The 14,850-nt window shown below is 33.6% G+C and overlaps 1 protein-coding gene across 1 annotated transcript; it reads left to right on the top strand.

The window, feature by feature from the left end:
• The first annotated feature begins 12,536 nt into the window (after window positions 1-12,536).
• On the top strand, window positions 12,537-14,378 carry LOC142525853 (uncharacterized). The gene has a single exon (XM_075630138.1). The coding sequence runs from the start codon at window positions 12,537-12,539 to the stop codon at window positions 14,376-14,378; it is 1,842 nt and encodes a 613-aa protein (XP_075486253.1).
• The last annotated feature ends 472 nt before the right edge of the window (window positions 14,379-14,850 follow it).

The raw sequence follows: 14,850 nt of genomic DNA, 5'->3' as shown, positions 1-14,850 counted from the left end.
TAGTCGTGAACTTGATAGGAGAATTGAAGAAAAAGAGCCTCGAAGGAAGTTCGTAGAAAATACATCAAGAGCTATTTCCGCTAATTTCGGAATAATTTGAGCCTTGGGAATCCTTCACCAAAGGTAAAAATTTTAAACATCTTATATATGTTTAATTATTAAAACCATACGAGTGCTCAAATATATCTTGAATGTTAAGATCTAAAAATTTTAAAACTTTCGCTGCATTTGGGCATGAGGAAAACCGAGATCCAACGGCTTCTCCATAATCTGATCATGTCCCTCCACTAAAAGCAAAAATAGATGAAATCGAAGCATTAGAAGGACTTTAGATTGTTTATCAAAGAAACCAATTTCGGTGTCACTAACACTCAAGCTGGGCTAGAAAACTAGTACTGTCAAAAGGGTCGGGCCAACTCCTCGCGGGTTGAGAATTTCTCAACCCAGCTCAATCCAAGGTGGGTTGCGGGTTAGAGGGACCAGCCAAAATATTTTTTTAAATATATAATAAAAATTTATAATTTTTTTAATAATAATAAATAAAATTATAAATAATTGATATCACATTTATACATGTTACCCAAAATACTTAAGGTAACATGCATGGATGGTAATATGCATTGTCTCACAGCAAAATTGTAGTGCAATGGAAGATATTACAAGGCTATAAAATGACATGTCTATCCCTTAAATTCTCAAAATCGTCATTTCCATATGTTAGTCAAAGTATTTATTACGATGAATTGAATCGAGTTTGGTTAAAAACCAAGCGGAAGATACTCGAAATAATCTTTCGTAGAAACCGATTAAATATTTTGTAAACCATTTAAAATATATGCAAGTTGAATGAGTAAAAATATTCAGTCGAAGCATTTTATCAAACACTTAGTATACAATATTTTGATATTTGAAGAACACATAAAATGCTTCAACAATGCATCTTTAAAAACAGTGAAAATGATAAGCAAATGCAATAAACAAATAGACACGAATTTATTTATGGATGTTCGGAGATTTCAAACACTCCTACGTCACCCCTTCTTCCCCTTGGAAAGGATCCACTAGAAGACTTTGATTTATACAACTACTTGTACAAACCCATTCCGGAAAGGCAGCACCCAACTAGAAATCCTAGCACTCAAGATTGTAGGCAGCACCTCACAATCAGCATATTGTTTAATGTCTCATATGCAAAGACTACATACACAAGTTTATTGTCTTTGTGCAAGACTCACTCAACTAATCTTTGAAGTTCAACTCTCTTGTATATGTGTGAGTGATTGTGTGTGAGGAATTTATCATTTACAGTGTATATCTCAAATGTATCCTCACACAAGGGCTTGTGCTCTCAACTAGCTGATATCTTCATGCTAATTGCCCATGCTTTGAATCTACTTCAAAAGCTATTGTTTGATCTTCAATATGTTGTATTTATAGGCTCCAACACTGATATATACATTAGACACAAGAATATGACCGTTGGAAAGTTTCTGTACTGTTTCAGGAATTGCAACGGTCAAATTCGTCTTGCTGGACATTTTCTCGACTGCTCAACTCTGGTCAACTGGTCAATCAGTTCAACTGGTTCAGTTGGTATGGTTCAGTTGGGCTGGTTCAACTGGTCTTCAGCTGGTCTGGTTCAGTTTCAGCTGGTCTGGTTCAACTGGTCTTCAGCTGGTCTGGTTCAGTTTCAGTTGGTGAGTAGCTGGTTCAATTCAGTTGGTTGGTCAGCTGGTCAACAGTTGGTTCAATTTCAGCTGGTGTGCTGAAATCAGCCTAGCTGATTTCAGTTTGTGCAGAACCAATAACTTCATTATCATTTATCAGCATCTTAAGCTTTGATTCGGACTTTGACTTCTGAAAATGATTTGTAGATCATCGTCTTATCTTTCCAACGCATACTGAATCGCTTCATTTCGATAACCGAGCTGTTTACGTGTGATCAGTTCGGTAATTGAGCGATCAGTTAGACCATGATAACATCCGATTTTTCCCAACTGATGTGAAATATGATTTGTTCCAAATTGAGTTTTCTAATCAGTCCAGTTGGCGGATTATCATTAGGATAATCCAGTTGAGAGATATCATCAAAATACCGAAGCTCGCCAGAAATTCAGTTTGTGCAAAATTCAGTTTCAGCTTGCTTCTTGTGTTTGCAACTTCACACTTGAGTAAATATGTTAGAAACACAATAACAAGTTTTGTTAACATCAAAATCAAGATTGCGAACTTGAAAAGTTCCAACAATCTCCCCCTTTTTGATGATCACAAAACTTGGATAAACAATCAACTCAACTAACATATTTCTCCCCCTTTTTGTATGAATCAAAAAGTCATATTTTCAAAACATTTTAAACAAAATTTTCTCCCCCTCAATATTTAAAATTAATAACTCCATTAAAATTACAATGAGTTCTCCCCCTATATTTTTGAAATTTTGAAAACTATAAAAGAAGAAGGATAACTAACCAATTTTCTCCATGGCTCATTTTCTGCTGCAGCACATATGCTCTGCCTTCAACGAATAAACTGTATTTTCTCGAGCATAATTTGGCTGCAAATTTTATACCGTTGTAAACCTCTATGAGTCTAGTTTGCAACGCAAAAAACGGTTTGTCATTTGGACACTCGAGCAAGGAGATATGCCATTTTTCCTACGGTCGCTGCAAGCTGCGCGAAAATTCAGTTTTGCATATATATGTGTAAAAAAAATTTTCGAATTTTAAACATCAAAATCAGTTTCAATGTTCTTTCAAGAACACCTGCTCTGATACCAATTGTTGGGATCGATTAGGGGGGTAATCGTTGAGCTACAATAGCTCGGTTCTTGAAATATTAAACACCGATGAATTGAATCAAGTTTGGTTAAAAACCAAGCGGAAGATACTCGAAATAATCCTTCGTAGAAACCGATTAAATATTTTGTAAACCATTTAAAATATATGCAATTTGAATGAGTAAAAATATTCAGTTGAAGCATTTTTTCAAACACTTGGTATACAATATTTTGATATTTGAAGAACACATAAAATGCTTCAACAATGCATCTTTAAAAACAGTGACAATGATAAGCAAATGCAATAAACAAATAGACACGAATTTGTTTATGGATGTTCGGAGATTTCAAACACTTCTACGTCACTCCTTCTTCCCCTTGGGAAGGATCCACTAGAAGACTTTGATTTATACAACTACTTGTACAAACTCATTCCGGAAGGGCAGCACCCAACTAGAACTCCTAGCACTCAAGATTGTAGGCAGCACCTCACAATCAGCATATTGTTTAATGTCTCATATGCAAAGACTACATACACAAGTTTATTGTCTTTGTGCAAGACTCACTCAACTAATCTTTGAAGTTCAACTCTCTTGTATATGTGTGAGTGATTGTATGTGAGGAATTTATCATTTACAGTGTATATCATAAATGTATCCTCACACAAGGGCTTGTGCTCTCAACTAGTTGATATCTTCATGCTAACTGCCCATGCTTTGAATCTACTTCAAAAGCTGTTGTTTGATCTTCAATATGTTGTATTTATAGGCTCCAACACTGATATATACGTTAGACACAAGAATATGACCGTTGGAAAGTTTCTGTACTGTTTCTGGAATTGCAACGGTCAAATTCGTCTTGCTGGACATTTTCTCGACTGCTCAACTCTGGTCAACTGGTCAACTCAACTGGTCAATCAGTTCAACTGGTTCAGTTGGTCTGGTTCAGTTTAACTGGTTCAGTTGGGCTGGTTCAACTGGTCTTCAGCTGGTCTGGTTCAGTTTCAGCTGGTTCAGTTCAGCTGGTCTGGTTCAACTGGTCTTCAGCTGGTCTGGTTCAGTTTCAGTTGGTCAGCAGCTGGTTCAGTTCAGTTGGTTGGTCAGCTGGTCAAAAGTTGGTTCAGTTTCACCTGGTGTGTTGAATTCAGCCTAGCTGATTTCAGTTTGTGCAGAACCAGTAACTTCATCATCATTTATCAGCATCTTAAGCTTTGATTCAGACTTTGACTTCTGAAGATGATTTGTAGATCATCGTCTTATCTTTCCAACACATACTGAATCGCTTCATTTCGATAATCGAGCTGTTTTCGTGTGATCAGTTCGGTAATTGAGCGATCAGTTAGACCATGATAACATCCGATTTTGCCCAACTGACGTGAAATATGATTTGTTCCAAATTGAATTTTCTAATCTGTCCAGTAGGCGGATTGTCATTTGGATAATCCAGTTGAGAGATATCATCAAAATACCGAAACTCGCCAGAAATTCAGTTTGTGCAAAATTCAGTTTCTGCTTGCTTCTTGTGTTTGCAACTTCACACTTGAGTAAATATGTTAGAAACACAATAACAAGTTTTGTAAACATCAAAATCAAGATTGCGAATTTGAAAAGTTACAACAATATATATATATATATATATATAATTCCAAACCTGGGGCCAACCCAGCCCGTCGTAGGCTAGCCTGCCTTTGGCCCACGATACGCAGAGGTTGGCCTGTGGAAGTCCTATTATTAATGAGCTGAAATTTTATCTCCCCAATCCGTTATATTTTGTTGGTTGGTTGGCCAACCGCGAGCCCAACCCGCATTGACAATTCTATAGGAAAATTCAAGATTAGTGAGTTTTTTTAATTAGACTATATTACTTTTAAAAAACTTTTGTCAAAATATTGTGGTTTCTCATTATTTATCAAATTATTGCAAAAACAAAATAAAAATTAAAAAAATTTGTGTCACGCTATCCCGTCCCTGCAAGAGACGGGGCAGCAAAAAATATTTCCCACTCCGTATAATTTGTATGTAAATATTATGTACACGTAAATAATATACAATATATTAGTTTATATATTTCATATAAATACATGTATGTATTTATAAATAGTTATTTGAAAATAGAAGAATTCAATAGTAGGTTAACATAAAAGAAAAAAAAAATCAAACATCTTTTGTTATATAGATATTTCAAATTCGAGCTGGCGAAAATTATTCATTTTCAAATATGAATTCAAACTCTAATTTATTCAAAAAAAATTAAATTCAAACTAAATCATTAAAGTAAAATAAAAATTAATCAATTAAATTTATTTAAATTTTATAACATGAGCATACAATATTTAATATAAAAAATAAGATGAGCAACTAATGTGTTTTTTATTAATTAAGATGGCTTTACGAATTTAACATTTGCAATTAAAATTTAGAAATATCATATAAATAAAAACATGAAAGTGTGATTTTTTCTTGAATAAAGTCTAACGTTAAGCAAACAAAATATATAAAAAATTTGTTAATCAATGATTATAAATATTTTTGGAAGATATATTATGAATTACTTTTGCTAAATTACAAGAAACTAAAAAATATTTTTTAATACAAATCAGTCTTAATTTTTTTTTTTTTTTGACATTTATTGATTTGAGCAGAAATGGAAGTTGGTCTTGGTTAAGCAAATCATCGACAACTTTCTAGTTTATATATCATAGTTTCTTAATTTAAATATTATTAGATAAAGAGTTTAATGATATTTTTAAATATATGGATTTAATTATATGTTCCAAAAAAATTTATAATCATTGTTCAATTTTTTTTTTTTTTTACATTTTGTTTTTTAATGTTAGACTATATTCAAGGAAATGAAATATCACACTTTTATTTATTTTTATATGATATTTTCAATTTTAATTGAAAATTTTAAACTTATAAAATCATCTTCATTAATGAAAAACATTGTTCTTCTAATTTTTATATTAAATATTTTATGCTCATGTTATACAGAATTTAAAATAAATTTAATAGATTAAAATTTTATTTTTCTTTAATGGTTGAGTTTAAATTTAATTTATTTGAATAAATTAGAGTTTGAATTTATATTGAAGGTGAATAATTTTAATCGGATCGAATATGAACTCATCTATGTATCAAGAAATGTTTGATTTGTTTCTTTTATTTTAACATATTATCGAACTTCTATTATTTTTCAATAATTTATAAATACACATGTATTTATAAATTATGAAATATATAAATTATTATATTATATATTAATTATGTACATATGCATTAAATTATTATATATATGTGCCTAATATATAATTATACTAGTGACTAAGGCACACGCATTCCGTGCAACATAACATTAGATATTTTAAATATTGTTTAATCAATTTATAGAATGAATATTGGACATTTGTAATTTGATATGAATATTATAATTAGGGTGTGTTTGGTTGATGTGATTAAATAAGGATGGATGAATAATCACATACTTATCTAATGTTTGGTTAAAATTTTAAGATATATTAATAATCATTTTGACCCGATTTAATACCTAATTTTATAATTAAATATTTGATTATTAATCTAACAAATTAAGTGGGATAAGTTATCAACACACCACAAATTACATTTTTATCCTCTTATCTTTTATGAAAATAAATATTTATTAAATTCTAATTTATTGTGTTTAATGATTACCGTAATATTTTCAAATATATTTCTAATAAATATATTTAAATTAATTTTAATAAACAAATTATAATTATAAATATTTAATTATCTATTTAATTATTTTAAGAATATTTATAATTATTTAAAAAAACAATAATATTATAATATCACTAAACTTTATTTAACATTAAAATTAATATTCAAAATATTACCACTATTTTAATTATTAATTATAATATTTAGTTATCTATCAAATTATTTTAAAAATATTTATAATTATTTTAAGAAAAACAATAATATTTTAATTATTACTAAAATTTTATTTAACATTAACATTCAAAATATTATTGCTATTTTAATTATTAAATTAAATACATATTTACAAATTTATTTCTAATATATATTTAAATTAATTTTAATAAATGTAAATTATAATTATAAATATTTAATTATCTATACAATCATTTTAAGAATATATATTTAATTAGCATTTGGGGCATTTTGGTCATTACAATAAAATTTACAAAATTAATCCATCATTTTAAAATCATATCAAACACCATGTTATTTATCCCACCATACTATTAATCCATATATCTCATTTTTTAATCACTTTAATTATTAATCGATTACCTATCATGTCACACGTACCAAACGCAACCTTAGTGTATTCGTAGACATTGTTGTGTAAGAACAAAAAATATATTTTTTTATTAAACTTACTTTCAATAGATAAAATATAACAATATTATGACAGGAAAAAAAAATGTAAAAAGGGATGAAATATTGATATCTTCCTCAAATGGTTTTTCTAATCCTCTCAACTATTATAATATAGAATAGATATTGTACGTAATATTTACGTATAAATTATATATAGTGGGAAATCCTCAGCATGTACAAGAGGTGAGTGAGTGGAAAATTATTAAAAAATATTTTTTGTTGTACAGCCTCTTGTAGGTACGGGACAGTGTAACGTAAAGTTTTCTTAAAAAATATACTTTACTTTATAATAATTTGATAAATCGCAACAAACCACGATATTTTGATAAACGTTTTTCAAAAACTCTATAACCTTGTAAAAAAACACAAGATTAGAGTGTTCAGTCAGATGGAAAGAATGTTGGATGAATCGACCTATCGTGGTTAAACAGAATATCTTAGTCAACAGTCAGCAACAAGGGAATAAAGAACTTTTCGAGAGAATTAACAATGTGCAAGCCTCCTTTACTGCTTAGATTTCAAAAGTGTTAAATTATATAAAGGAGCCTAATACCAAAAAGAGAGAAGAAATGCCCAAAATTTCAAATGTTGTAGAGATATTTATCATGTCACACAATATCATTTTATTTGAATGATTACATTTTATTCCGAAAAAATTACTATTTTGATCTAATATGTTTGTTTATTTACAATATTCATCTTCTATACTGTCAATTTTCGATTTTATCATATATATTTTAATTATTTTTTTTAATAATGATCATTTTTTCACCAAGATTGACATTGCACAAGTCGACATCACATCGACACCATATTTATATATTTATGATAATTAATTATTAATAAAAAATACTACGAATTTATACATTAATGTTGGGATCATTAAAGAGTTTAGAGGGGGTGATAAATCGGTTCGGGCACCTGCGAGGGTGTTTCAAACACAATATTCTCAATGAACTGCAATAGCTCGTGTTCTAAAAATATAATCGATAAATTAGATCGAGTTTGGTTACAAACCAAGCGAAAAATACACGAAATAATCCTTCCTGAAGAAAGCTGATACATTTTAAAGACTTTTAGCTTGTGTAAACTGGTTAACTGATTTAAGTGGAATCAGATCGAGCTTGTATCAGTTCAGTTACGATGAGAACTGAACTGATATCAGCTGAACTGATCAAATAAGTTTAAAACAAAAGTTAAGCATTTAAATACACAAGATATGTTTATAGATGTTCGGAGACTTCAACTGCTCCTACGTCACCCTTCTACCACCTCGGGTAGGATTCACTAGAAGAGTTTGATTTATACAACACCTTGTACAAATCCACTCAGCTTAGGACTTATCCTACTGCCTAACTGAACTCCTAGCCTAGACTGAATGCAGCACCTTCTAGCCAACACTTGTTTAACGTCTTTGTGTTAAAGACTACATATACAAGTTTTATGGCTTTGTGCAAGACTCACTCAACTGATCTTTTAAGCTCTACTATCTGATATATTTAAGTGATTGCGTGCGTGTGTGTGAGAACTGAACAATGAATATAACGAGAAGGTGTTCTCACACACTGAGAATTTTTGCTTCTAGACTAAGCAGTTGGCATGCCCTATTTCTCTTTAGAACTTCACACACTTCTTGTTCATTGTCTTCACTGATCTTCATCTTCTATTTATAGTCGCGAAGCTTGATCGTACAGTAAGACTCAATTATTGTATCTGTTGCATTTTGAATCCGTTCCTCGATATTTTTCTTGTAATTTCCGACAGTCATTCTGGAACGTTTTGGCTTTAAGCAATGATGCGATGTCTATTATTGTCCTTTGACTGGACAAAAGCTTTTCCTCAGTGCGCACAGCTGGATTCCATTGAATAAACTTGTCGTGTTCTACAACTGATTGGTTCTAACCGATGTTCTGAAGTGATATTCAGTTGGGCTGGTGAAATTAGTTGACTCGTCAGTTGAACTGATTTCACTCTTTCAGTTGAACTGGTCAGCTGAGCTCTTCATCAGTTGAACAATTCATCAGCTGATCGGGCTTCTGAAGATCTTCTGCTGAACCATCTATTAGCTGGACAATCAGTTGAACTGATTTAAGTTGAGATGGTTCAGTTCGATTAATCAGTTGGTACTTTCAGTTTACATTCTTCGATAGCTTCAGTTACGTTCAGCTAACTGCACACTTAGGTAAGTTCATTAGTAACAAAATAACAAGCTTTGTTAACACCAAAATCAAGCAAGATTGCGAACATGAAATGTTCCAACTAGGGATGTAAACGATCCAAACCAAACCAAACAGTACAAGGCTTGAGCTTGGCTCGTTTAAGATTGTTTGAAGCTCGAGCTTGGCTCGATCTCGATTCGAGCTTCTATTATCAGGCTCGAGCTCGATTTTTATTAAAATTACTAAGCTCAAGAAAAGCTCAAGCTCGGTTCGTTAAAAGCTCTTTTATCATGTTATTCAAGCTAAGCTCGAGCTTGATTCATTAATAGCTCGTTTATCATGTTTAACAAGCCTGACTTGAGCTCGGCTCTTTTCGAGCTCGTAAAGCATAGAATTGAGCTCGAGTTTGAGTTTGATTTGAGCTTGTTAAAAATTAAATCTATCTATGAATTAATTTTAAATCAAACATAAAAATATAAATTCATTCATAAATAAGTAAATAACCAAAACGACAAAAATAAAAAATGAAAAAACATAAACTCATTATATTATTGAACATCTCAAAATAATACATCTAGATAACAAATATTTATCAAACACTGATATCACCATATAAATAACATTGCAATAATTTCATTATTTTAATACTTCATTCGCTGTGTTTCAAATAAATTTTATTTTTAATCAATAAAATTCATTATATTCAATTTAATATAATATTTTAGAATAATAATTTGTAAAGTTACTCAACATGTATATGACTTGGTGATGTAAATTTTTTGGGAAAAAAGAATAAGTTGGTGTATTTTCGTTAATTTATTATGTTTTAAAGAACATTTTAGCATAATGATGTGCAAGTAAAATTAAAAATGTAATTGTGACTATATTGTGTAAATTTATCTTTTTTTAAACTATATTTTGTGTTTAATTCCTTTCATTGACATTAGTACTAATATTTTTATTTGTCAACTTAACAAATGAGTCAAGTTTGAGCTTACGAGCCACCTAAACGAGTCGAGCTCGAGCTCGCGAGCCTATTATCGAACATGTTCGCGAGCTCACGAGCCGAATATCCTTAGACTTGAGTTTGGTTTGATTAAAATTTCGAGATCAAAATCGAGTTTGGACCTGGCTTGATATGATTAACAAACGAACTCAAACGAGCTTTTTATCGAGTCGAGCTCCAAATAGCTCGCAAACGTTGATTCATTTACATCCCTAGTTCCAAAAATCTCCTCTTTTTTGATAATCGCAAAACTTGAACAATTAAAGCAATTTAAAAGTAAAAAATTTTAAATTTAACTGGTTCTCCCCCTTTGTGAGAATCAAAAACATTTAAAACGATTAAAAAAAATTTCAGTTCGAGGGATAAGATCGAGTTTGGTTACAAATCAAGCGGAAAATACTCGAAATGATCCTTCGTGAAGAAAGCTAAAGACTTTTAGCTTGTGTAAACTGGTTTAAGGGAATCAGTTCGAGCTTGTGTCAATTCAGTTATGGTGAGAACTGAACTGATCAAATCGGTTTAAAACAAAAGCTAAGCAGCTAAGTACACAAGATATGTGATAAGTGCAAGATTTGCACTTAATTTATATGTTAATCCATTAGATCTATGCTGGTTTCGAGCAGATTTATGCTTGGTTTTTGTTGTTTTGTGTAGTGCAAGGGATATACAACTATGGGATGGGTTAGAGCAATCAGAGACGTCTTTGAGCGTAAAACAGCGAAAGACTCAGAGCCGCAGCGCCACAACAAGCGCTGCAGCGCCACAATGTACGAAACATAAGCGCCGCAGCGCTACAAGATGAGCAACGCAGCGCCAGCAGACCGAGAGACAAGCGCCTAGGCGCTGCACAAGTAAAGCCGTGGCACCTCAATGCCGAGAGCTAAGCGCTTAGGCGCTAAGGGATAAGCGCCGCGGCGCGAATGCTCACGAACAACGGGCGCCTAGGCGCCACTTACTCAGCGCCGCGGCGCTAATGGCGGCGAAACAAGACTAAATGGGCTTCGACTTACGGCCCTGACGGAAGAATAAAAAGAAAAACAAGGGTTCAGAAAAGGGGTTCCAAAAAAGATTCTACAGGCAGCCGTCATATCATTCGAGAAGAGGAGAAAAAGTGAGAGCGCACGGAGCACGGGACGCGAAGAACAGAGATAAAAGACGTTGGATCCGGACACGGAGACGCACTTTCATCTCTCGCCAACACGTTCTTAATTCGGTTTCTTACTTTTACGTTTTTAATGATTACAAACAGGTTTTGTATTGATTTAAATTCGAGTATGAACTAATTCTATTTTCTAGAGAGTGATGTAGTCTTGGTTGATCCTATGTTATTTACGTTTTGAACTTTCATGAATTAATTCATCGTGTTTATTTGTGATTTCTTGTCATTAATGCTTTTGAATTACTGGCCATAATTCGACTGATCTAATAATTGAGATCTAACACTCGAGAGAGGTGATCAAAATTAGGACAGGGGAAATCGCATCGTCAGATGTTTATAACGTGCAAAAGACGTATAACTTTGGTGAATCCATAAGAGAACCTTGGTTGCATTTATTACGTGTTACTTGATTTTGAATAGACATATTAAAATCGGTAATGGGTAATACAGTTCTAGTTATCACTTGAAAAAGGGAATAGAAATTATTGTGAGTTATTGGTTAGTAAACACGATGCAATTAAATAACATGTTAGTTAATTTTGATTTAGCATAGGGGAAACCAGACGAAATCATATCTCTAGATTTATTTACTCGGTGAATTTCTACTGCGTGCTAGAGTTACATGATTTGTTATTTTATTTGAATTGATCATAAACCAACCATTTAATTTGTCTAAATAAAGTTGAGCTATGTCAATCATGGTAATTAATATACAATTTTGAATAATACTCTTCGTGGGATCGATATCCTGTACTCAACCAGTACTCAAACTTGACACCGTATACTTGCGGTAGTGAAAATACGCAACAAGTTTTTGGCGCCGTTGCCGGGGAGTAAACTATTTAATTGCATATTGATATCATTACTAAGTAGTCTTTACTTTAATTTAGACTTTATTTTATTTTACTATTTATTCTGTTAATTGATAATCTTCTCTGTTTTGCAGTGCATGCGAAGATTTCAAAATCCCGACTTGCTGATTTTTGATCCGGAAATCGAAAGAACTGCCAGGAGATTAAGAAAAGCAAGGAGAGACGAAATTAAAGCAATGGCTGAAAACGGAGATAATCAGAATGAGCTCCCTAGAGAGGTGCCAATCCGGGAACATTTCCGCCCAGTCATCAACGCTCACTACTCTGGAATAGCTCGTGGAACTATTGCTGCTAATAATTTCGAGCTAAAGCCCGCACTCATCAACATGGTTCAACAGAACCAATTTGGAGAAGCAGCCACCGCAGATCCCCATCTTCACCTCAGAACTTTTCTGGAGATCACGGATACGGTACAAATTAACGGTGTTTCTGACGAAATTATTCGATTGCGCCTGTTTCCATTTTCTCTTAGGGATCACGCAAGGAGTTGGCTCCAATCTCTACCGCTGGGAAGTGTTACTACTTGGGCAGATTTGGTTACGAAGTTTCTGTCAAAGTACTTTCCTCCTGCTAAATCTGCTCAGCTGAAAATAGATATCACCAACTTCAGGCAGAGAGAATTTGAAGTATTATATGAGGCGTGGGAGCGATACAAAGAATTACTCAGGATGTGTCCGAATCATGGATATGCAGATTGGGTACAAATCGAGTTATTTTACAATGGTTTGGATGGGCCGACTAGAGGGAATGTGGATGCAGCCGCCGGAGGTACTATTTTTTCTAAAACACCTGATGAGGCATATGAATTGCTTGAACAGATGACCATTAACAGTTATCAGTGGCCGAGTGAGAGATCTGGATCAAGGAAACCTACTGGAGTGTATGCTGTAGACCCGATCACATCACTTACTGCACAGATTTCGGCATTAACCGCACAGATAGCAGCGATGAACAAGCCAGGCCAATCTACGTCTGATGTAGCATTGGTGACTGCTGAGGAAGAGCCAGTTGTGGAGGAAGCTCAGTACATCAACAATCGCGGTTTTGGAGGTTATCGAGGTAATCCTCCCCCTAATACTTATCATCTAGGTTTGAGGAATCACGAGAATTTCTCCTATGCAAACAACAATAACGTGTTGAATCCTCCACCGGGGTTCAATACACAGAAAGGGGAAGGAAAGCCATCTTTTGAAGATCTAGTTGGGACGTTTGTGACTGAGTCTGGGAAAAGAATGGCGAGAACTGAGTCTCGTCTTGATAACATGGAGAAACACATTGGCAATATGGGTGCCACGATGAAATCCTTGGAAACACAGATTTGGAAACTGGCCAATGCTTTAAAAGACCAGAATCGAGGACAGTTTCCCAGCAATACCGAGGTGAATCCTAGGGAACAGTGCAAAGCTGTCACACTGAGGAGTGGCAAGGAAGTCGAAATCCCAAAGCCTGCTGAAGAAAGTGTAGAGATTAGAGTTGAGGAAGATGAGGGAAAGAGTGCAAGTGTTGGAGAAGAGAAAGTAGAGGAATCTGAGAAAGTACTTAAACAGCAGCCCTTACCAAAGGTGAATCTTCCATATCCACAGAGGTTCAAGAAGAAAGGACTAGATGATCAGTTTGCGAAGTTCCTGGAAATTTTCAAGAAAATACACATTAACATCCCATTTGCCGATGCATTGGAGCAAATGCCCAACTATGCTAAGTTCATTAAGGATGTGATGTCCAAGAAGAGGAAACTTCAAGAATTTGAGACCGTAAAGCTGACCGAAGAGTGCAGTACCATACTACAGAGGAAACTACCACAGAAACTCAAAGATCTAGGGAGTTTTACTATTCCCTGTGTTATTGGTGGCTCTAGAGTAAATAGAGCTTTATGTGATTTGGGTGCTAGTATAAATTTAATGCCTTTTTCTATTTACAGGACTTTGGAGCTTGGCGAGGTGAAACCTAGCACTATTACTTTGCAGCTGGCAGACAGATCACTTACCTATCCACGAGGGATAGTAGAGGTGTGCTGGTAAAGGTAGACAAATTCATATTTCCTGCTGATTTTGTCATCTTAGATATGGAAGAAAACCAGGAGACTCCGCTTATCTTTGGAAGGCCATTCTTGGCCACCGGGAAAGCCTTGATTGATGTGCACAAGGGCGAGCTCACATTGAGAGTAGGTGGAGAATAAGTCATGTTCAACATCTACAACACCATCAAAGGACCAAATGAGGTAAGTACTTGTAATAGCATTGATATAATTGATTCATGTGTATCTCATGTTGGTGCAGGTAGGATGACAAAAGACTCTTTAGAGAGATGCTTGTTGGAGTCAGCTTCCACAGTGGATGAAGAGGACTGGGATGTGCGAGAGGATTCACTTTCTCTTAATACGCTACCTAAAGAAAAGATTAATGCCCAACATGAAGAGTTACTTGAGGATGCAAGTAAAGAGGTACCAAAAGCATCCCCTGCATTGAAGGAATTACCGAGTCATTTGTGCTA

This window comes from Primulina tabacum, chromosome 15 (assembly GCF_025594145.1).
Source record: "Primulina tabacum isolate GXHZ01 chromosome 15, ASM2559414v2, whole genome shotgun sequence".
Taxonomy (NCBI): Eukaryota; Viridiplantae; Streptophyta; class Magnoliopsida; order Lamiales; family Gesneriaceae; genus Primulina; species Primulina tabacum.
This window is presented reverse-complemented; position numbering and strand designations above follow the sequence as displayed.